Source organism: Natrix helvetica (assembly GCF_964273705.1).
Source record: "Natrix helvetica genome assembly, chromosome: 7".
NCBI lineage: Eukaryota > Metazoa > Chordata > Lepidosauria > Squamata > Natricidae > Natrix > Natrix helvetica.
The window spans coordinates 17,533,704-17,558,575 of record NC_138558.1 but is presented as its reverse complement, the minus strand read 5'-3'; the positions used below and the strand labels follow the sequence as shown (position 1 = coordinate 17,558,575).

Below are 24,872 nucleotides of genomic sequence, written 5' to 3'. Positions count from 1 at the left end.
GGGAAAACCTGGGAGCTTTCAGATTCGGGTTTTCCCAGATGTGTCAATATGACCTCTCTAATAAAATAGAACTTTGAGGAACTTCCAGCCTCAGATTCTTCTTTCGTTAGCAGTGTTACTTGGAATCTTGACAGATAGCTACACAAAGGGACAAGGCCTTGATGATATTAGATAGAATGTTGTGGGTTGTGATCTAAATTAGAGGTGCACTAATTGTGATCCTAGAGCTTCAAGCAGCCTCCAGATATCTCCAAAAGTTGTAATTTTTTATGTGACAGAAGGGAAATTAATTATACCAATTCTATGTAAACGTAAATGTAAACACATTTAATTTTATCCCTCCTAATACTTTGGAGTGAAGTGCCAGTAAAGTATTTCAAAGTCAAGGACAACCCTTGGGCTGTCATTACAGCTGTTTGATGAATTGAGCCAAGTTTAACATTATAGGAGATTTGCATTTACTTTTGCTTTTATGAGCATAGGCTTTTAAGGGTGAATGACCCTCCCCTTCAATAAAGCTAAAGGCTGCCTTGAATTGTGCTTTACCTCTAGTGATTATATACAGGGGTGGTATTCACTTACTTTCCCTACCAGTTCGCAAATGTGGGCACACGCATGTCCATGCATGTGCTCAGCCTTCCGGGCATGCGCTTTGATCGTGCGTGCGGCTTGTGGCTTGAAAACATGCCTAAATAGGATGGTATAGAGCCGGGGCAGGTGGGCAACACTCCCCCCCCTAATTTCCACTACCGGTTCATACGAACCGGTCTGAACCGTCTGAATACCACTGATTATATAGACCTAGCTGTAAAGAAGGCAGAGAAGAGCAACAAAGATGATTTGGGGACCGGAGGTTAAAGCATATGAAGAATGGTTGCAGGAATTGGGTATGTCTAGTCTAGTGAAAAAAAGGACTAGCGGTGGCATGATAACCGTATTCCAATATTTGAGAGGCTATTACAAGAACGAGGAGGTCAACTGATTTTTCAACGCACCAGAAGGTAGGAAGGAAGCAATGGATGGAAAATTATCAAGGAGAGAAGCAACCCAGAACTAAGGAGTAATTTCCTGACAGTGTGAACAATAAACTAGTGGAACGACGTGCCTTTAGAAGCTGAGTGTGCGCCATCACTGGAGGCTTTTAAGAAGACACTGGACAGCCACTTAGGTCTCCTGTTTATCCCGTGGTTGGACTAGAAGACCTCCAAGGTCCCTTTCAACTCTGTTATTCGGTGATACTGTTCTGTTATTCATCCAAGGAATAGAAAAGGGATTACATAAAGGTATGTAACAGTCTTCGAAAAACACTCCTTTCTGAGTGTTTGGTAGATAGAAAATAAGAACATTATTGTTGTTGTTAGAACCAAATTTGACCGGCTTCAATGGTAGATCTGTATTTTCACATCATTTTCTGTGTAAGTTTAATATAACAATAAATTACAACAGAAAAAAGTGTTGAGCAGAAATTTAGCAAAAACACACACACACACACACACACACACACACACTACAACAAACAAACAAAAAACAAACCAGTAGCCCCATTTAAAGTATCCCAGAGTTACCTGTTGGCGAGATGGACGGCACATAAATTTAATAAATATATGAATAAATATAAATATATTTAAACAAACTAAAATAAATAAATGAATAAAGAAATAAATAGCATACCGATTCTCATAAAAGCTACTGACAAGCTGATCATACTCTATTGAATGTTATTAGAACAACAATAACACATTACTATGTTATTATTGTAGAAATATTGAAATAATAAAACAGAGGGGTAGAAACGTTTAGGAATTCATTTCAGGACAGGAATCAAAATCCTATACCTTAAGTTTTGGGGCCAGATCATACACGTTGCAAGAGGAGAGCTGTGTCAGCCTACAGTTGCAAAAATCAGAGGGACTCTAGCATTACCTTTTAATTTTATTGAAAGACATAAGCTTTTGGCAACTGTTAGTAATTTAGGAAAATACTATATATAACACATGCAGAGAGGGTTGCACATTTTGCTGAAAAGTAACATGCTGCTTCTGGCTTAACGTACTGTGTGAAGTCAGCCACTCTAGCATATTAAAGATTTAGCAATGTGTGCAAACACCTGCAATGGTACATGGCATAGCACAGTATGTGAAGCAAACCGAAATAAACACAACACTTGCCAATGTGATTTCTCCCCCCATCACCACTTCATGACAGTTTACAGTGGACATGGGAAATGGTGATACTTTTTTTAGGTTGTTGTAAACCCATGGAAACCACCATACCCTACAAGCAGTAATCTACTCTAGATTTCAAATTTCCATGGATGCCAGTGGGGTTAATTGAGAAGGGATTAATTGAGAAGGCATTATCATCAGGAATTAAGTAGAGAAAGAAAAAGAAACATCCCTCCCCAAAAAATCACAACACAGAAGAAAACTACAACTTTTAGTAGCATAACAAACATGCACAGATAAAATCAATTTTATCAACTGATTGATTGATCAATCAATCACAATAACATCCCATTGGGTATCTTTGGGATATGATAGCAGTACTCCTGTATTTGAGAGGCTGCCACGAAGAAGAGGGGGTCAATTTGTTTTCCAAAGCACCTGAGGGCAGGATAAGAAACCATGGATGGAAACTAATCAAGAAGAGAAGCAATCTGGAATTGAGGAGAAACTTCCTAGCAGTGAGGACAAGTAATCAGTGAAACAGCTTGCCTTCAGACGTTGTAGGGGCTTCATCACTGGAGGTTTTAAAGAAGAGACTGAACATTCACTTGTCTGAAATGGTATAGGATCTCCTGCTTGAGCAGGAGTTGGACTAAAAGACCTCCAAGATCCCTTCCAGCTCTATTCTGATCACAACAATGGTGAGAACTATCTTGAATGCATTTGGGTCAATATTAAAGGTTGGGGGGGGGGAATGATATTGCCATAGGTCTATACTACAGGCCACCCAACCAAGCAGAGGAAGCAGATGAACTTTTTGCTAGTCAGCTAACTAAGAACTATTTTCCAAGGCACCTGAGGGTAGAACAAGAAGCAATGGGTGGAAACTAATCAAGGAGAGAAGCAACTTAGAACTGAGGAGAAATTTCCTGACAGTTAGAACAATTAATCAGTAGAACAGCTTGCCTCCAGAAGTTGTGAATGCCCCAACACTGGAAGTCTTTAAGAAGATGTTGGATAGCCATTTATCTGAAACGGTATAGGGTTTCCTGCCTAGGCAGGGGGTTGGACTAGAAGACTTCCAAGGTCCCTTCCAACTCTGATATTGTCTTGTCTTGTCTTGTCTTGTCTTGTATTATTTGGTCTTTGCTTGCTAGCACAAAGACTTTTAAAAAGTCCGAGAAATTCAGATTCAAATGGGGGTGTGAGCACAGCATTTTCTTTTTTTTAAAAAGAAGCTGGTCTTGAATTCTACAGCAAAATGCCCAAAGCCTTTTGCAATCTTGTTTGAAATCCTGAAATGAATTGTAATCTTGCCACCTATCGTAGCAGCTATAGTGGTGCAGTGTTTAGAAGGCATTATTGAGGCTAACTCTTTCCAGTGCCAGGAGTTCAATCCTGACCGGATCAAGGTTGACTCAGCCTTCTATCCATTCAAGGTCGGTAAAATGAGGATATTGGGGGCAATATATGCACTCTGTAAACCACTTAGAGAGGGCTGTAAAGCACTGTGAAGTGGTATATAAGTCTAAGTGCTATTGCTATCGCTATTCTTCCATAACAACAATCTTTTTAGCTGTTGGGATGAGAAAGACTTTGGCTGGTCCAAAGTCACTCACTGAACTTCCATGACTGACAGGACACTTGCGTTTTAGTCTTGTGGTCTTAGTTTAACAAATTAACAGTCACACCACACCCAAACACAGGTTTCAGTGAATGCTTTGAAAATAACTTGGCAAAGGTGCTTTAGAGCATGTGAGCATAAGCACTGCAATCCTTTATGCAGTCATGACTTATTTCATAATTACGAACATACAATTGATTTAATGAATCTGGCTAATTAAAGCAGCTACTTCGTTAATATAACTCATTGCTGCCACATTTTTTCAGTACTGGAAAAAGATACAGTTCCTTCAAAATGGTGTACCCTTGTCTTATAATGTACATCATTCAAGTCATTTTAAAAATATATACTACCTTACTTTTTAATCTATATATATAGTTTTCCCTTTTTTGCCTTTATTTTCTTGACTTCACTGACTTTCATGCTATTTAATCCCATTGATGAAGGTGATCTGTAGAATTATACTGAAAATATTATAGTAGTACATCTGTGCTGATCAAGCCTCATTGACATGTACAGCTAATATGATTAAATGTCAATAATGATATAAAAGATTGAAATAGTAAGAAGAAAGGTCATAGAGTTGAAAACCTACAATAACAATCAAGCTAAAAGGCTGAGCTGCATCAAAATTTCTACTAAAGGACTTCGTTTCTAACATTTTCTAATAGATAAATAAAATAAAGGATTTCTTATCAGGATATTGAGTATCGCTTCCATGATTAAGTTAAATAACATGGTTAGAATAGAAAGCAGGGAAAGATCGGTTCAAAGAAAATTATAGTCAACATTTCTCTTCATTAAAAGCAATTTTAGATCATCTATATAAAGAAACATTAAATGAGCAGTGTGGTGGCCTAGTGGTGAAGCTAATTGCTTCCCGTTCTGAAGGTTGAGAGTTCAATCCTAGGTAGAATAGATATTTCTCTCTTCCCAGTGCAAAGAAAAAAAATTTCTGTTGAGAACTCCATGTGGCATCAGGAGGGGCATCCAGCCAGTATGTGCTCAACTACTGGTTCGCGGAACCAATGACAATCATCCCTACCAGTTTGTGCGAATGGGTCCAAACTGGTACCATTTCACCAAAGTAGTTGAGAGTATATGTTAATCCAGAAACAATTGGCATCATGCCAATGAGATGTATGAATCAGGTGTTGGCTAGAAGTAGCTGCACGGTATTAGTTAGACATTTTAGGTGGCTGTTTCTAATTCAAGTAATTTAAGTATAACTCCGTCTAGATTTATGATGAGGCTGATTGCTTGATTTTAAATTGTATTTTGCTGCCTGCTGTTTGGCTTTGATGAAGGAATGGAAGTTGCTAAAAATAAGAGAACGTTCGAATTAGAAGAATACGGCCTGAGGTTTGGGATGAATGTTTTTTTAATAGTACGATAAAGTTAAAGTTAATGTAGAATTTCAAAAATCATTATATTAGGAGTGTCATTTCACAGATATGGGATAGATATGAGAGCAAGCTGTGCTTGAAAATACTTTCGGCCTGAGCACAAGAAGCGTTTTATAGAAAAGAAGCAGCAGGCAAGAAAAAAATGGTTAATAGACCAAGATTTGTTAATGCAGGAAAATGGAGAACTTAAGATGAAATCGAGATAACAAAAGGATTTATTTTTAAGTGGTTTTCATATGCACAACTAAGGGAGGGGTTTACTATGGATAAAAAGCTACCAGGTATAATATAACATGTAATGGAATTTGAAAAGGTATTATGTACAAATGATGGGCAATTGATTGCTAAAATGAATAAATTATTGTCGAGATTTAAAATGGAAGACAAGTAAAAGAGTGCACGATGAAAAGCTGAAGTGTGAAAAAGAGGAAGAACAGGTTAAAGACTGCATGATAAAATGGGCTAAGTATTTTGGTTACAACAGACAGAGGTATCCATGGGAAAGAATGTTAAAAGACGTGAAATACACATTGCTTTATATTTAAGAGAGAGTTTTTGTAGAACAATGTAGAGACATGTTTAAGGTGTATAATGGTACCTCTAATTGTTGTTGGAAATCAGAGGGGGGTTGCTCCCAGTTTGGCCAAACTGGTAGTGGCGGTGCCAGGAGGCTCTGCCCACTCACCTACACACTTCTGAGCATGCGCGCAGAACCGGTAGTAAATCGCCTAGCAACCCACCACTGTTGGGATTGTGAAAAACATGAAAAAGTGAAAAATGCTGGGTACAAATACCCATAATAATGCAGAGAACATTAAAATTAATATTCAGTTGAAATCAGAACTTTTCTTAATAGAATTTATAGATAGCCAATTAGAAAGGGCTCATAGAAGACAATTCATGTAATTTTTGCAAAGAAGGTTGGAAGTTGCTTCTTTAAATATTTTTTTCTTTCTTCATTCTGTGGTAAATGTCTTCTACCTTTCTCTCTTTCTTTCTGTATCTTTTTATGTTCTTTCTTACTCTTCTGTAACTTTTAACTTTCAAATAAACACTCCTCATTTGAGCATTTAAAGACTCATGATGGAGCCCATCTTCAGGCAATTTCTCTACAGGAATACGGGCTTTGGGCTATTCCATGTCGTGTCTATGTGGTGCCTTCCTATTGGCTGATTAGTGTGTTGATAGCTGATGATCGGCTGTCATTTCCTTGTTCTGACTCACAGAACAGCCCAAAGCACATATTCCAGGAGAGAAGTTCCCTGAAGATGGGCTCCAGCATGAGTCCAAAAGCTCGGAAAAGTACATCTCTGGTCCAGGGGTTAAATGCTACCGGTTTGGGTCCGTTTGCCCAAGACGGTAGTAATATGGTACTGGTTTGCCCAAACCAGTAGTAAAAAAATGCTTTAAAATATAATTGACAATTGTGCGGCACAGCTGATTGTCGCACAGCTGATCATCGGAACTTAAAAAAAAACTTTTTAAAGCATTTAAAGCCGAAGAGCCAGCGCTGTCCAAAGATGTCTCTGTGGTCATGTAGCCAGCATGACTAAATGCCGAAGGCGCACGGAATGCTGTTACCTTCCCAACAAAGGTGGTTCCTATTTTTTCTACTTGCCTTTTTACATGCTTTAGAACTGCTAGGTTGGCAGAAGCTGGGACAAGTAACGGGAGCTCACTCTATTACGCGCCGCTAGGGATTCGAACCACCGAACTGCCGACCTTTCTGATCAACAAGCTCAACGTCTTAGCCACTGAGCCACCATGTCCCAAGACTATCCTTAAATATAGAGCTGTTTAATATAAGAAGTTTCTACATTGTTCATGCACAGAGAACAGTTCAATCAGACTTCCATTTAAACTACCCGTCGTTGTTACAGCGTTGGATTAGTTAATTATTATAAATGCTACATTTAATTTATATATTCGACCTCTAGGAAGTGCCTCTTTTCCATTTTAAGATGTTATCTCAAGTCAGACCTCTGCAGTGATCCAATCTGAAGCGGTAGCCTGGCTTGGAAAATTGTGTTACTCCATCCCAACCTTTAAAGTTAGGCATCCATTACTTGCTTTAATCAAGTGGACAGGTGCTACTGTACAGGTATACAGTAGTCCATGAGTATGAGAAAAAAAAATCTCCTTAACATCGGGGTAAAACTGGGCTGACTGTTCCAATCTTGTATTTTGAAAAGTGCTTGAATGCTCTGTGTCACAGAGATGCTTCAATTAAAAATAAATAAGCACCAGCCAAGGGTTTTCCCGTGGACAACACTTGCAGACAGCAAAGGATGAAGCACTCGAGGCAGGAACAAGGGCACTGGATTGGGCCACTTATATTCCATGACTTCCAAGCCCAGGAATCTGGGACTCTATGGATTTCTCCTCTACAACTGTACTTAATATTATAAGGAATCCGTTTTTCAGCATTAGAGAAAAAACAAATGGGGATTATGGCTATTAACAGCATCTTAGCAATCATTGTTCATAACTGTCCACAGCTATGTACCATATTTTTTCAGAATATAAGACGCACCGGAGTATAAGACGCACCAAGATTTTGAAGAGGCAAATTAAAAAAAAAGTTTTTGCACTGTGCAAAAATGGCCCTTTTTTGTCAAAAAAAGGCATGCATAGCCTTTAGGAAGCTTATAGAGTGCCCCTGGGGCTGGGGGCAGGGGAATGAGCACAAAAAGGGCAATTCTTTGCTCATTTTTGCCGTCCCCAGCCCCGAGGAGCACTCTGGAAGCCTTCTAAAGGCTATGCATGACCATTTTTGCAAAGGGGGCGGAGTTCCAGGAGGCCAAAAGTGCTGCATTCAGTGTATAAGACGCACCCAGATTTTCACCCTCTTTTTTGAGGGGAAAAGATGCATCTTATACTCCGAAAAATACGCTAGCTAATTAGCAACTAGGTAAATTTAGCAAGTATGATAGTTAGCCCCGCTCTTCTGGCACATAACCCATGTTGATAGTGTTAGATTAAAGGTTAGGGCATAATTTTCCAATTCGTGATGTATTACATTGAATTGAAGTGAACTGAACATTTATTTGGCCAAGTGTAATTAGAGCAGACTCGATTTCGTTGAGGGCCAATTCAGGGTTGTGTTTGACCTCGTGGGGCCAGAGTGGGCGTAACCAGGATGGGTGTGGCCAGCTCAACATCACTCATGTTGGGGGCGCCTGTGGTGGTCCGAGCACTCTGCCAGAGAAAATGGGCTCCCAAACTCCATTTTTGGCTGCAACGGTCTCCTGCAACCTTCTGCCAGTGAAAATGGAGCGTGAAAGGACCCCATGCAGCCCGCCCGAGTTCCATTTTCCTTGGCAGAGGCACCGCAGGCTAGTCCTTCACTGTTTCCAGGGTGACCCCCATGGGCCAAATCTAAGCACCCCGCAGGCCGGATTCAGTCCCTGAGCCTTGCATTTGACACCCCTGGATTAGAGGAATTTATCTCTGGGGCAGAAGCTCTCAGTGCACCTGCAAACCAACAGAATAATGATAATCATCACTATAATATCAATAAGAGGGGTGTAAAGAAGAAGAATAAGAGGAATAAATAATACTACAACCATGCTACATGCGTAAATACAAGTAGACGTATTATTCATAGATATCATGATCCTATACTATACATAGAATTCTTGCACATCCATCAAGCTTGATTCATAGAGACTACATGAACATGTCTGTTATAGTGACAACAGTCAAAAAGTAACTTGCTTTTGCTGTCTCCTGGGAAGTTTGTGATTTTTACTTCCCAGGCTGGTCTACACTCCTGTGATTTCCTGGTGATTATTCTGACCTAGGATTCCCCAGCAGCACGAAGCCGAGTCTGAGTCCTCTCCAGCAAAGTCTTTCCTCTCCCACAGTCTTTCAAGATAGTTCACAATTATCAATCTTTATCAGGCTTGGAGAGTAGCCAGGCCGATATCTTTTAGACGCCGCAATACTTGGCAAGAATGCAGGAATGAACGAATTGTCTCCCCTTTCTCTCCTCTTTTATTCCCCATGGGAGGGGCCATTCACCGTCCACCTGTGGCCTTACTCTCAAGTCAACCCTTGTTCCTTAGCTGTTCCCTTCGTCTGGCAACTCTGCGCATGCGCACACTGGGAACAGGCTCCAGCTGTTCATCTGCTTCACTAATGTCTGACTCTGAAGGCATCTGATAACTGTCAGACGGCCCTGGCCCCATCTCTGCCTCCAATGCAGAGCACTCGTCAGAGCCTTCCCCAGACTCCAGGACTGGCCCATGTTTCTCCCCAACCTCCTCACTGTCTGAATCTGCTGCCAGCTCCATTGGCCTCTGGCAGGCCTCAATAGTGATCTTGGAAGGTAAGCAGGGACAATTCCACATAATACGTGGATGGAAGTTAAAAATTCTGGGCTGTAGGCTGGACTGGGATGTTGAAAAACAGCTTGGAAGAAGGCCTTCACACTTTCTCCCATAATATTGCTGAAAACCCCCTGCACCAATGGGGTCCCTAGGGTCAACCTCGATTGTATATAAAAGGAAAGATTTCCAATCTATTCCACTTTAGTGTGTGACTCAGAAAAGCACTGTGGCATCATTAGGACCAGAAATTCTTGTCAGTGCAAGGAATTTAACTATCATAGTTAAAAGGTTATTTGTCAGCAAAATAAAGAAAGTCATTCTTTATCCCAGTAAGAATTAGGGAGGGGGGGGGGAGAGAAAGAGAGAAAAAAGAATCGAAGAACCATTATTTCTGCGTTTCAGTTACTGCTGAGCTGTGGCTTGAAAATTAACATCCTGGTTTGCAAAATAGTCTTTCTTTTATTGTGAAATCCAAAAGCTTTATTTCACCTGACAGTAATTCACAGTTTTCCTGCTAGTTAAATATTTTGTATACCAAGTTAAATGTACTGAGGTATTATTTAAGCACATTGTGATTCTGTCTATTCACTGGGGAAAAGATATGTTTTTTTGCCGCAGATAACTGCAGGAGGGAATGGGGAAGAATAAGCGGTAATGTAATGTATGTTAGTATATAGATACAAGTGCCATGTATCTATATACTAACATAAATGGCATAAAGGAAATTTGGAAACTTCGTATGGAAAAAGGGAGTGACAGTGAATAATGAGGATAAACAATTGGTTGGATTAATTTTTTATATAAGTACTAGCTGATAACCCGGCGTTGCCCAGGGAATTTATTTATAGGGGGAAAATGTCCAGACCAAATATAATTTATAATGTTGGATTTTCCCTCTTACCAGAGGGAGTCTCTTACGGTGAAACCATTACCATGGCAACTCCACTGCACTATACAGTAGAATCAATTTTATGGCAGTACAGTAGAAGCCATTTTAAGGCACAACAGGCTGTATCTTAACAGAACACCCTCCCAAGGGGTTTTAGAGGTGTCTTTCCCCCATAATATTTGTTTCCAGAGAGTAAGTCATCTGTGTGCCAAGTTTGGATGAAATTGCTTGAGGCGATCCAGAGTTATGCTGGAACATCCACACCCACAGCCATCTTTATATATATAGATACATAAAATTATTTTTTTAATAAGCATGATCCCCTGGAGAACCAGACTTTCAGATTCTCTGAAGCATGCCAACTTTTTAAAAAGATAAACAGGTCAACCTGTTTTTTTTTTAAATCAGAAAACTGTATCCTTACTAAATTCCTCCTCCTCCCCCTCTTCCCCCTCCTCTCCCTTCTCCAACTCCAACTCCCAACTCAGAGGAAAAGAGTTCCTCATCTCTTTAAGCAAGTTGGCTCAGTGGTGAACCATTCTTATTTAAGAAGCTCTTTATGATGTGCCAAATTGCAACTATAGCTGTAACACTCTGAAGCACAATGGAACATTTAAGATTACTGTGCTTTCTTTCTTTCTTTCTTTCTTTCTTTCTTTCTTTCTTTCTTTCTTTCTTTCTTTCTTTCTTTCTTTTTTCTTTCTTTCTTTCTTTCTCAGTTGCTGTTTGGCATTCCTAAGGTCTTGATTCAAGGTGCTGATTATCATCTTCAAAGAGCTCCATGGCACAGAGCCTAGTTATTTGCAGGATCGTATCCTGCCCCATACATCCCTTCGGCCGATTCGCTCACACAGAGAGGGACTCCTCCGGGTGCCGTCCACTAGGCTGCGCCAGCGGGCGACGCCCAGGGGAAGGACCTTCTCTGTGATGGGCCCGACCCTCTGGAATGACCTCCCCCCTGATATTAGAACAACTACGGACCTCCGCTCCTTCCGTAAGAAGGTCAAAACCCACCTGTTTATTCTAGCCGGCTTGGCCTAATTCCAGCTCTCCCACCCCAGCCTGTATTTTTAAATTTTGGTCTTAGGCTTAGTTTTTAATTTTTATAAATTTGTACAGGGTTTAAAGTTTAATTCGTTTTTAACTATATGTATGATTATTTGTAAGGCTTTTTAATTCGCTACCTGTACACCGCCCCGAGTCTCTTCGGGGAGAGGGGGCGGTCTAGAAATCAAATAAAATTCAAATTCAAAATTCAAATTGATCTTTACCTCAGTCAGGAAAACAAAATTGGCAAGACTTGTGAACGTGACTTCTGTGTTTCTAGTGTAATTGGTAGCCCTAGAGCTGCAATACAAATCACAAGCAACCTGCTAATCTTGCTTCTCTTAATGAATAGGTGAAATCCGTCATCTTAAGGCAGGGTTTCTTAGCCTCAGAAACTTTAAGACATGTGGACTTTAAATCCCAGAATTTCCCAGCCAGCCATGTTAACAGCTACATGTTAAAGAGTACCTCAAGTTGAGAAACCCTGTTCTAAGCCAAAGGCAAAGTTCTTATCTGTAAATAGCTGCCCCTGTCTACTTGTAGAGCTAAATTATACCAAAAATTTTTTTTTAAAAAAAGTGGTGAACAACTGGCTTAATTTTTTCAAGGAAAAAAAAATCTTTGACTTTTCTTTTGAAAAAAAAAAACCCCGAACCACCTGTAGGAAGTTAGCACCCATCCTCTCTCTCCTAGAAAAATGAAATATTTTTAGGAAAAATTAAAAAGGCAGAATGTTATATTTCCCTGGATGAGAAAAGGAGAAACATGTTTTTAAAGGCAAAGCAGCTCCCTGCAGCTTCCTGCCCCCCCTTTTTTGTCAATGGACATTAAGGCCTGAGCCAGTCTATTCTACATAACAAAGATAGGATTAGCCCTCTACCCATCTCACCACATGGCACCTGGGAAGATTACATCAGCCAGCAAGGCAAACAAGCTTGGGTCTCAGGACAGCCTACAAAGTTAGCTAAGTCCTCCTGCCCCCTGGGAGTCTGACAACCAATCAGAATACACAGGGATAGGAACAGGAAGTGGGGCCCGGAGAGAGTATAAAACTCAGGGACACTCAGCATCTCTGCCCATTTCTTCTTCTTCACCCAACATCTTGAAGCATCTGATCCCCCTTTTCACCCAGGAGCTCCAAGGCATGTGATCCTGTCCACCATTAAACCATCTTTCCAAGCAGCCTCCATGTTTCCAATGTCTTTTCCCCCCACTTGGAACTGAACCCAGAAGGACATTTCTTCCAAAATACCTAAATAAAGTACATAAATTAGTCCCAATTTCAGGACGCAGCAGTAGAATGAGCCAAAAGCTGAAATCACTCTAAGGCAGGGGTGTCCAAACTTGGGAACTTTAAGACTTGTGGATTTCAACTCCCAGAATTCCCCAGCCAGCCATGCTGGCTGGGGAATTCTGGGAGTTGAAGTCCACATGTCTTAAAGTTCCCAAGTTTGGACACCCCTGCTCTAAGGTGATTATTTTTCATGTCCTACAATCCTGTGGTAAAACTCTTTTGTAAAATAAATCCATTAATCCTAAGGATTTTTCTAGATCTAGATTTCCTAAAAAGGTTGCACTATTGACTTTACCTTATGAATGCCAATCTGGGATTCTTGCACGTTGTTCTCAGACCCGTTACTTCGGTTGATCATCTGCCACAACTTCGAATACATGCTATTCTTCTCGAAAGGATTCATGCCTTTCACCCGTACATGTTCATAGACTGCAGAATCCAAAACGGTGCCATAAGGAATATCCGTCTGCCGGGAGAGATCTTGAAGAGACCTTAAACATTAGAGAAGACAAGAAGCACAAGGTATTTGATTCCACATTTCCAGGCTATTGGCGAGCAAAGGACAGCACGTATGACAACAGCTCTTAAGGCATTTTGATTTTGGTTTTTATATGAGCCATAAAAGTCAAAGCAAGACTAGGAGAATTGCCTTTATGTTTTAAGACACAAGGGAAAGAGCAGAGCTTCAGGGTAAAGGAGAGAGAGAGAAAAAAAAGGATTGGATTATTTTCCTTTTTAAAAAAATTAAAAAAAGAGAGACCTACAAAAATCAGGGCAGGTCAGCTTTCTATTTATTTCATTCATATCCCTCTTTTGAGATTTAAGGAACATGCCATTCCCAAAGTGACTCACCATTGCAGTATTTTTTAAAATGGAAATGGTAATTGACAGTTTAAAACACAGGTCCTCAAACTACGGCCCGGGGGCCGTATGTGGCCAGCCGAAGCCATTAATCTGGCCCGTGCAGGACCACGAGGCTGCACCACCCACATCGCCCCACCCATCCTTTAGCCGAGCATAGGACTTACCTTCGCGAGTCCCGCAGGCTGGAACTGAACAGTTAGGCCAAGAATTTTGGCCTGCAGAGATGTTCTGCAGGTAGGGGAGGTGAAAAATGGGGCACACAGACACCCCAGGAGCCCAAAAAACGGTCAGAAACAGCCCTTTTTGGCCAAACAATGAGCCATTTTTGGCTTGCAGAATGCTTCTGGAGGTGGGGGGGTGGGGTGGATGAAAAATGGGGCACACAGATGCCCCAGGAGGTAAAAAAATGGTGAAAAAACCCCATTTGTGGCCAAAAAAACGAGCCGTTTTTGCCTGTGTTTAGCCTGCAGAATGCTTCTGGAGGAGTGTGTGTGTGAAAAACAGGGTGCACAGATGTCCCAGGAGGTCAAAAATGGGCAGAAACGGACCATTTTTCACCTCCCCTGCCTCCAGAAGATAAAGAGGGATAGACAGACAGACAGAGAAAAAAACAGAGGGAGAGGGAGAGAGAGCGAGCAAGAAAGGGAGAGAGAAAGAGAGAGACAGATTTCTCAAGCTCCTTAGGGCTGAGAAGAATTGCTGTAAAACTGAGCTTCCTGAAGAGGACCACTAGACTCCTGAACAAAAGATCTAGCAAAAAGAAAAGGCAACCAAAAGAGCAACATGCAAACAAAAGCAAATAAAACACCCCCAGGAGCAAAAAATAAATAAATTCAAGTTTAATTTGTGTACATTGTTCAATGGACTGTTAAATTGGTCACGCCCATCTAGTCACATGAACTAGCCATGCCCACCTAGTCACATAACCACCTAGCCACTCGGACCCAGCCGGTCCAGCCCCCCAACAGTCTGAGGGTTCGTGAATTGGCCCCATTTAAAAAGTTTGAGGACCCCTGGTTTAAAACCTAGCATCACCCAACAAAAGAAAAAAAAAAGAGCAAGGGATAAAATTGATTGGTTTCATTCATCTGTCAAATTGATATGACACCTTTCTATCAGACAGTCCTCAAGATGTCAAGCAATACTCAGAAACAGGAACCATACCATTATCATCTATTTGATTTAGCCTCTGGACATCAGAGTAAAAGCACTCCTCTAGCACTGATAAATTACATCTCTGCAAAGATTGCTTCTATCATAAACACAGCAAACCATGTCTTAAGTTACATTTCTTACATTAAAGTGCTAAAAGGGACAAAGCATCAATAAACAGGGCAAAACTGAACTTTAGTTATCTCTGTAATCAGAAGAATCAGCTGGAGGAACATGTGAAAAATCAGCATACTACAGACGCATAGGAATTATGAGTCTGCTTTCTGTGGGTCAATCTACAGATTCATTTATTTCAGCTTTATCTACACTAATAATGAATGCCTCCCGCCTTCCTCCATTGGCTGGAGACCCCTTGTTAACAAATAGGCAGCAGATCCCTGGATACAATTGTGGTTGTCAAGAGCTGTCTCCAAAGCAGCTTTATTGATGCGACTACTGCCAGCAAAGCAGCAGCAACAACGATTCAATGTAGTAAAATACCAGGAACATTAGTGAATAACTGAAGAAAGAACCAGCCTTCGGTAATAAAAACGAATGAAATAATGACAAAAATGTGTTTTTCTTGGGTGAAGTAGATGGGAACCCAGATCTCTGAGTTGATCAAAGAAGACAATAATCAGTTCACTGTCAAGAATTTATAATTGACATGTACTGCTTGGTTTTTTTAAAAGAAAGTAAAAGTGAACTTACAGATAGTCCATGACTTACAACAGTTCATTTACTGACCGTCCAAAGTTAGAACGGCACTGAAAAAAGTGACTTATGACCGTTGTTCACAGTTTTACGACATTTGGAGCAACTCTGTGATCTTGTGATCAAAATTCGGATGCTTGGCCACTGGTTCATACTTATGACCATTGCTGTGATGATCTTTTGACAAGCAAAGTCAATGGGCAAGCCGTATTCACTTAACAACCATAACTTAACAACAGCAGTGATTCACTTAACAATTGTGGCCATAAAGTTCGTAAAATGGGGAAAAGCTGACTTAACAAGTGTCTCACTTAACAACAAAAATTTTGGGCTCACTTGTAGTCTTAAATTGAGGACTGCCCATAATCAGGTGTCTGCTCCAGCTACTGGTGGAGAGCAGATAAATTGCATCAGTGAAAGATTAGTACATTAAGTTTTAGTATGGCCTGGTCACTGCAAGGTAATTGTGTTATGCTGAATGTACAGATTTACAGATTAACAGAGTTGGAAGGGACCTTGTAGGTCATCTAGTCCAACACCCCCCCACCCCACCTAAGCAGGAGACCCTACACCATTTCTGACAAATGGCAGTCCAATCTCTTCTTGAAAGTCTCAAGTAGTGAAGCTCCCACAATTTCCGAAGGCAACTTCTGTTCCATTGGTTGATTATTCTCAATGTCAGAAAGTTCCTCCTTATTTCTAGATAGAATCTCTCCTTGTTCAGCTTCCATCCATTGCTTCTTGTCTTCGGGTGATTTGGGAAACAGATTGATTTCCTTCCTCTCTGTGTCAGCCCTTCAAATATTGGAAGACCCCTATTGTGTTTCTCCTGTTCCTTCTTAAACATTAAACATTCTTAAACTGAAACATGATTCGTGGTAGTCATCTCTTGCAGTTAATCTTCTCTTGACATATCCGATGTCATAAGTAATGAGAACCAGAGAAAATCTAATAGTAAATTTGGTTTTAACATGGTAATCACTATCCTCCTCTATAGAAAAGTTGGTTTTAACATGTTAATCACTGTCTTCCTCTATAGAAGTGCCATGGAAAGAAAATAATAGTGAAACAAGCATCTTCTCAAACATTGATAGTGAAAACAATGGTAAATTATAATTGTTTGTCTTTTTTTGTCAGAAATTACATCTTTGCAACCTAGGAACCCCAATTAGCTATTTTACACAAACCAGCTCTTGCATGTTACCAGCAATTATCACAATGAATGGTTTTGAAATGAAGGTGAGAAAGAAAAGGAAAGAGGTTACGGAAGGCTACCGTTTGTCAATGTGTTCTAATCAAAGAATACAAGCTATGGTATTTTTTAAAATAAAACAACTCTTTGAAATACCCATTAGAGGAGGTATTGTTATACCTGGGAAACAAAACAAAGAAAGCTTCGAAAATAAATATCCACAGACCTTTCTGATAAATTTAGTATCATTGTATTTCTCAACCCAATTCACCTCACAGGGACCTTGTTGTGGCGAAAATAGGAGGAGGCAAGTATATAATGCATGTTTGCTGCCTTGAGTTCCTTACGAAATAATAAAGCCCTGGATAAAAAAAAAACCTAATAAATAAATAAAATAAAAATGCCTGTAATATATTATTAAATCTCTGCATATTCAGTGAAAATTGGAACTGCACTTGTTTAAGTAAAACTCCATATTTGGACGGATAGAAATTTTAAGCACATATGGTAGTAAGTGTACAGTCTAGGTATTCAGCCTCTTAAAATCTTTCATCTGGTCCTTAGCGCTCTCAAACTGGATTTTTAAAGGACAGAATTGGAAAATTATTTGCTACCTGAGCAATAGCTCTCAACCCGCTACAGTATCTATCATCTCTCTCTCTATCTCTCTCCACCTGCCCCACTCTCATCTCTCTCTCTCCCTCTCTCTCTTTATAACTACAGTCTGTCTGTCTGTCTGTCTGTCTGTCTGTCTGTCTGTCTGTCTGTCTGTCTATCTATCATCTATCTATCTATCTATCTATCTATCTATCTATCTATCTATCTATTTATCTATCATCTCTCTCCTCCCTCTCTCATCTCTCTCTTTATCTATCTACATTATCTATCATCTCTCTCCCTCCCCCACCCTCTCATCTCTCTCTCTCTCTAATCATTAGAGTCTAATGTATGTATGTATGTATGTATGTCCCATCCATCTATTATATATCCATCTATTATCTGTTTGTCTGTCTGTCTGTCTGTCTGTCTGTCTGTCTGTCTGTCTATCCATCCATCCATCCATCTATCCATCCACCATCCATCCACTCATCCGCATATATACCTATATCTCTCTCTGTGTGTGTATACACAGACACACACATACTGTACATATACATACACATACACAAACACACACATGAATTGTGTGCCAGTGCACTGTATACCTCTCAAAATCGTGAGAGACAGGTTTGCAAGGTAGTCTGTACATTAGCGTTTCTCAACACTAATTTTGGAAACTTTAAGATCTGTGAGCTTCAACACCAGAATTCCAAAGTTGCCAAGATTGAGAAACATTGCTCTAAATGAGACAGTTGTCATACAAGAAATAGGGCAAGCATGTATTTTGGGCTTCACTTGTGCTTGTGGCATGCTGATCGATACTGTTCTTACCATTAGCAAAAAATGTCGTATATGGCATGGGTATGATTTTTTACTAGTAACCTGCTCTATATTACAGTATTATATTCAAGTACTATATGAAAGTCTTGATTGATTAAAGCCATGATGAACATTGGGGCATAGACAACATCTGTGTGAAATAGGCTGTGAGTCAAAGTGTGAAAGGATGATTGCTGTAAAATAACATAACGAGAGAAATATACTACCAAAAGTATATAAGGAGAAATAGTTGCAAAGACTGAAAAAGCTACTTGGATAAGCAGTTAAAAGTTTCAAACCAAGAAGAAAAGAAAACCATGTGGCCATGACTCAATTTCCAGACAGTTGCAAAGGGGGCATACAAAGCAAAAAGAAAACCAAGGAACTGTTATGATTAAAAAAACTGAGAAAAGAACGCAGACTATTTTGGGGAGAAATTAAAAAAGAGAATCTTTAATTGGGTAAACAGTAGCACCCAGTAGAATATGATTAAAAACAAAAATGATGCAATCATTTGAAATAGGGTTGAAATGAGCAGACGTTGGAAGAACAGTTAGTGATAAGAGTTTAATTTCAATGAATGTTGTCAATGTTGGTGTGCAAGAAAAAAAATACGCACAGTGAGCCATAGGACTGTGAAGATTTTGAAAAAAGGTTGCAGTTGCAGATGGTGTAATTTGGGGAAAAAAAAGTAGAAATGCTTGTAGAGACATTGTGCAATTTATTCAACTAGGTTTGAATCTGTACTGGATAATTGGAAGACTGAAGAAGGGGAAGTTAGTGAATGCAAAAGCTTGCCAAGCCATTTGTTTGTTAAGTGTACCTGAGAAGGTATTTGTCAGAAGTCTGATCAAAAAGGGACAATGAACCACATTTGGGAACGTGATCCTGGAAAGATGACAATGCTAACCCACATCCTTTGTTTTGGCTGGAAAGGGCAAGAAAGAATCATGAGGCAGCTGACACCAACAAGTTCTAGCTTGCGGGTTCAGTACCAAACAAAAGACGAGTAGTGGGACAAAATTTTCTCATCAAAACGCACTGAGTACCAAATTCAATGAGTTTCACAGCAGCCGAGTACCAAGGTATGACTTTGTGAAAAGTAAGGGACGATATTGCTTTCATAGTCAAAAAGATGGAACAACAACAATGGTGGGATTCAATTCTTTTTACAACCGGTTCTGTGGGCGTAGCTTGGTGGGTGTGGCATGGTTTGGTGGGCATGGCTTGGTGACCATGACAGGGGAAGGTTGCTGCAAAATCCCCATTCCCTCCCGATCAGCTGGGACTTGTGAGGCAGAGAATAGATGGGAGTGGAGCCAGTCAGAGGTGTTATTTACCAATTCTCCAAACTACTCAAAATTTCTGCTACCGGTTCTCCAAAGCTGGTCAGAACCTGCTGAATACCAGCTCTGAACAATAACAGCAAGATGTAGTTACCATATTTTTCAGAGTACAAGACGCACTGGATTATAAGAAGCACCAAGAGGCAAATAAAAAAAAAAGTTTTGGAACTCTGCAAACCTCCCAAAAATGGCCCGTTTTTCATGAAAACTGGCTCATTTTTTTCCCAAAAAGGGCATGGATAGCCTTTAGGAGGCTTATAGAGTGCTCCTGGGAGCTGGAGGGTGCAAAATTGAGCAAATAACAGCCTGTTTTTCACTCATTTCTGCTCTCCCCAGCCCCCAGGACACTCTGAAAGCCTCCTAAAAGCTATGCACAGCCATTTTGGTGAAGGGGCGGGGTTTTGGGAGGCAAAAAATGTTGTATTAGTGTATAAGCTGCACCCAGATTTTCAGCCTTTATTTTTTTTGAGGGAAAAAGGTGAGTCTTATACTCCCAAAAATATGGTAAGTGACCAAATAACATCCCTTCCATTTGTGGGCAATCCTTTATAATATGATGATTAGCCATTTTTATGCTCCAACCATTGATGCAGAAGGTTGACAGGTTTCATGATCCAGTTCAATCTGAAGTTGCTAGAATATGCAAGCAACATGCCAAAGTTGGAAAAGAGAGGAAGAATGTAATTAGACTGTATGGCCAAGGCAAGTGAAGTGATGTAGGAGCATCTGCCAACTTCTTCACAGCTAATACAATCATCCAACAACTAAAATGATGCCAATATACAAGGACATCGCTAGATAAAGCACAAAGACATCAAGCTGGTAGACAGAGATGGAAGAGCTCGGTTGCAACAACAAAGACAATTCCACAGGTTGAATGTGGAACAGATCACAAAATGCTAATATGCAAGTTCCATATCAAGCAAAAGCTGAGGAACAGAGACAGCTGGTTTCCACAATATGCTCTTGAGCATATATTCACACAATTTTCAAGGAGAACATCAAGAATCACTTTGAAGTCTTGAACAGTATTGTTTGGGAGCCAGGGGAACTGTAGAATGAATTCAAAGAATGAATGTGAAAAGAGACTGCCAAAATTTTAAGAACCAGAAGAAAACAAACTGGATGTCCAAACAGATGGTGAGAATTGCCAAGAATAGAAAAGCCAAAGCCAAGGACACAAATCACAGGAAGAAATTTATCAAAGAATTAAGACAGAGATGTACAAAGAGAAAAGACTAGAAGAAGTATTATGATATCTATAACATCTATAAGATGGGATCAGACATAGAAAATAAATCAAGCCAGGCAAAAAAAGGCCTCTGAACTCAGAAAAGCTCCAAGTTGGCACTATCGATGGAAAGGCTACAGAAATTGAGTATCTAAGGAAATTTGTCAAGCTAACAAAAGAAAGGAAAATATTCTAATCAAACTACACTGGTGCTGTCGGCCAGACAGTGTCGGCTGGTGACCCCCAGGGGGAGACCCTTCTCTGTGGGAGCGCCTTCCCTCTGGAATGAGCTGCCCCCGGAGCTTCGCATAATCCACGACCTCCGGTCCTTCCGATGCGCCCTAAAAAGTTGGCTTTTCCAGCAAGCCAGCATGGCCTGGCCTGTTAATTTTATCTCATTTTTTAAATGTTATTGTCCTATAAATTGGGTTTGTTTTTTGGGATATGTATCTAATTTCTTTTTAACTTTCGTGATATGTGTTTTTTAATGTTGTACGCCGCCCTGAGTCCTTTGGGAGAAGGGCAGCATATAAATCCAATAAAACAAACAAACAAACAAACAAACAAACAAACAAACAAATATGGAGCCAATAGATGGGCAGGGCCAGTCTGCATACTGGTATCAATGAGAGAAGATTTAACAGAATGTGCAAATTTATCACATGTATCCTTAATTTCACATAGAAGCAAAGCTCTAATCGTCATCGTATCAGAGTTTGTTGCAGAAAAATCAAATCCAGAAAGCACACACAGATAACTGATTCAGCTGAATTCATTAACTTCTTTATATACATAATAACAGATGAATAAATGTACAATACCAATAGTAGATTCTTTCAACGTGCTAGACATTACAAGCAAAACACAAGCAGGAGAGAACAGTTTCAGAGTTCAGAGCAGACAGAGTAGTTTCAGTTTCAATTCTCAGCACAGACTCAGATCTGTTTAAGCTCCCATTGGCTGACTTAGTTGCTATGCCTATTCATTGGCTGACCTTGTTACCATGTCTCTCCCGGTCATGAATATTCTAACACATCTGTGATCCTAAACATCAGTGATGTAGGTTAGAGCTTTGGATGGAAAGGGAAATGAACCTGGTTTTAGAAAAGGCTGAGAAACAAGAGATGTTGTTGCTAATTCACACCGATAATTGAGAAAGCCAAAAGCCTTTTTGTGTCAAGCTGTAGAATGTTATTAAGAAAACAAACATCCCTATTAGTGGAAGAAACGATTATTAAAAATGGCAAAATTCACAGAAATGGCAAAACTGGCCTGTGTGGTCAAAAGAAAAAAACCCAACATTTTTTTTGAAAGACTGAGAATCTTACATGGACTTTTGGCTGAAAGAAGAAAGAAATGATATGCTGATCTGAAGTTTGGATCTGAAGATTAAGGAACACATGGATTAAATGAGGAGGGTGTAGGGAATTGTATAACATATAATTGTATAATATATAATGTGTAACAGCTAAGCTTCAGCTCTCTTGCAGAAAGCAGAGCTCCAAGTTTTCAATGACTCAGGTGACCCTAAGGACACAGATAAACTTTCAAATGGCCTCAACGACTCTAAAAGAATGCAAATGACCAGCTGTCTGCAAGGAATATACATCCTCCTATTCCTCCACCATCTAGTCAGAGCTGAAAAAGCTTCTTGGATGAGGTGAATCGTCTTCAAAGAAAAATAAGGAAGTCCAGTTGCCTCTCGAAAAAAAGCAGCTTTAGAGAGGTAGAGATTTAAAGATTAAAAAAACGAAACAATGCATGGAGCTCATGGAAAGGAGGATGATTGCAAGTTGAGAAAGATATAAAGAAGCATACTAAATTTGGATATGTGTAAGATAGAAATAAATTTTATTTTATTTATATTTTAAGCTGTATTTTCTTACCCCATTCCTTTAATTTACTTGAGTTACCATTCCTTACTCCTTTGGATAGCATAGAGATTGAATAGTGTGCTGCAAATGTGTGTGTGTGTGTGTTAAAATATTCATGACTGGGAGAGACGTGGGAACAAAGTCAGCCAATGAATAGGCATAGCAACTAAGTCAGCCAATGGGAGCTTAAACAGATCTGAGTCTGTGCAGAGAATTGAAACAGAAACGAAAGCAGTCTACTGCTCTGAGAACTAAACAAACAGTCTGTCTGGGCTTGTCTGCTGAAATGTAACTAACTGCTTGTGTTTGCCTGTAACTCTCCTGCCTTGTAGTTACTTGGAAGAACCACCTGTTGGTATTGTACTTTTATTCATCTATTGTTATGTATATAAAGAAATCCAGCTGAATCAGTTATCTGTGTGTGCTTTCTGAATTTGAATTTATGCAACAAATCCTGACCGTGTGTGTATGAATTGAAGTTCAAACTGAAATAAAAACAAAATCCCTACATTCTGGAGTAAATCCATCAATCCAAAATATATTGTGCAAAAATATTTCATATAAACCTTGAACTGAACGGTGTGGAGTGGGTCCTGTCACCTTAATCCCCCATCTCTCCCATGTACAGAAAGGGGTTTCAATATTTCAGCCTCAAACAGTGCATAAAATAGCAGACTTTTCTTTTAATCTATCTTTTCATGAGTTTTATATTATTTATATACCCAAATAACAGAGAGGGACCATGCTGTGCTGCATATATTTCCATGGAAAGATTTCATTTTAATAAATAGGGACTTTCTGAACCTTTTGTTCATTTGGTAGTCCTCTAGCTTCTTCATCTTATTCTCACAGCTTCTCTGCCATCCCCTACTGTTTCTGCCTTTTTTTCCCCATCAGCACAGGCATATTAGAGCCTTTATAAATATATAGAATTCCGAAATATCACCAACTTCAAATCAATTTCCAGGCAGTCTCTGAAAGTCTGCAGACCTGACATATTTTCTTTTCTTTTACCCATCCTTGTGGACCACTTAGGCAGACCTTCATTTTTTTAATGACATTCATTAGACTTTCTGAAGAACTCCTCCAATCTAAACAGTTAGGAGCCATTAAGAATTTGCTGGCACAAAATAGCTTTATGCAAGTGCACAAATCTCACTGATGACACTTAAGGGCAGATAAAAGGGCCGGGGATGTTTAGAGTCTTTTGCAAAGCCAACGGAAAATTATATATATATATATATATATTATATAAATGCACACATAAGAGATTGTAGAACCTGAACTGAAATGTAGGAAATGGCCCTTCCAATCTTCTACAAGACTCCAACTTGCTGGAAAATAACACAGGGTGTTAAGTCCAGGATTTCTGGAGGAAACAAATTGGGGATAGCTATTTTGCCATCTTCTATAGCCATAAAATTACTATTTTGAGTTATAGAAGTATAGTTCTATCTATAGAATCCAATAAAATTCTACAGAAAAATAGGATTTCATTGCAATTCAGCAACAGGTGACACACTCTTTTCCTGCCATTGTGGTGCTGTATGTCATTTTAGGGTTCCTGAAGGAAGTGCATAAGATAAATACAAAAATTGACTTGCTGAGCTGAGCTGTGCCCAATAGTATCTCCTTATCTGTCTTTTGAGACTCATATGCTGGCTTTAAGTCATTGAACAGTCAATTCCACCATTTATAACCTAGTTACCTGCGGGATCGCATCCTGCCCCATACATCCCTGCGACCAATCCGCTCGCACAGAGAGGGACTTCTCCAGGTGCCGTCCACTAAACAGTGTCGGGGGGCGACACCTAGGAGCAGAGCCTTCTCTGTGATGGGCCCAGCCCTGTGGAATGACCTCCCCCCTGACATCAGGATTACCTCCGATCTCCGCTCCTTCCGTGTAAAGCTCAAGACCCACCTTTTCCAATTAGCTGGCCTGGCTCAATCATAGTTTTATCCCATTGCTCCTGACAATCTTTTTAAATTTGTAATTTTAACTGAGGGTATTTTAATTGTTAATTTTAATTCTATTATTACTATTGTATGCTTTTAACGAGTGTTACCTCCTCCGGATACATGTATGTGTTTGTATGTATGTGTGTATGTATTGTATGTATATGTATATATGCATGGGTTTTTTATTGTACGCCGCCCCGAGTCCTTTTGGAGAGAGAGCGGCTAACAAATTAAATTTATTCTTTATTTTATTATAACCAATACATCAACATTTAGTTTTGGACACTAAAGTTAATATACATTTAGTATAGTCAAGGAGACAAGCAACTTAGAACTAAGGAAACATTTCCTGACAGTTAGAACAA

The 24,872-nt window shown here is 39.8% G+C and overlaps 1 protein-coding gene across 2 annotated transcripts in view; it reads right to left on the bottom strand.

The window, feature by feature from the left end:
• The window catches only part of GRID2 (glutamate ionotropic receptor delta type subunit 2), a gene marked incomplete at its 5' end in the record, with an annotated part of 1,118,477 nt that overhangs the window by 133,627 nt on the left and 959,978 nt on the right, over positions 1-24,872 (bottom strand). For both annotated transcript variants that reach the window (XM_081960469.1, XM_081960470.1), the window contains one exon: positions 13,052-13,247. In XM_081960469.1, coding sequence (XP_081816595.1) covers positions 13,052-13,247 — 196 coding nt within the window. The remainder of the gene's footprint in view (positions 1-13,051; positions 13,248-24,872) is intronic.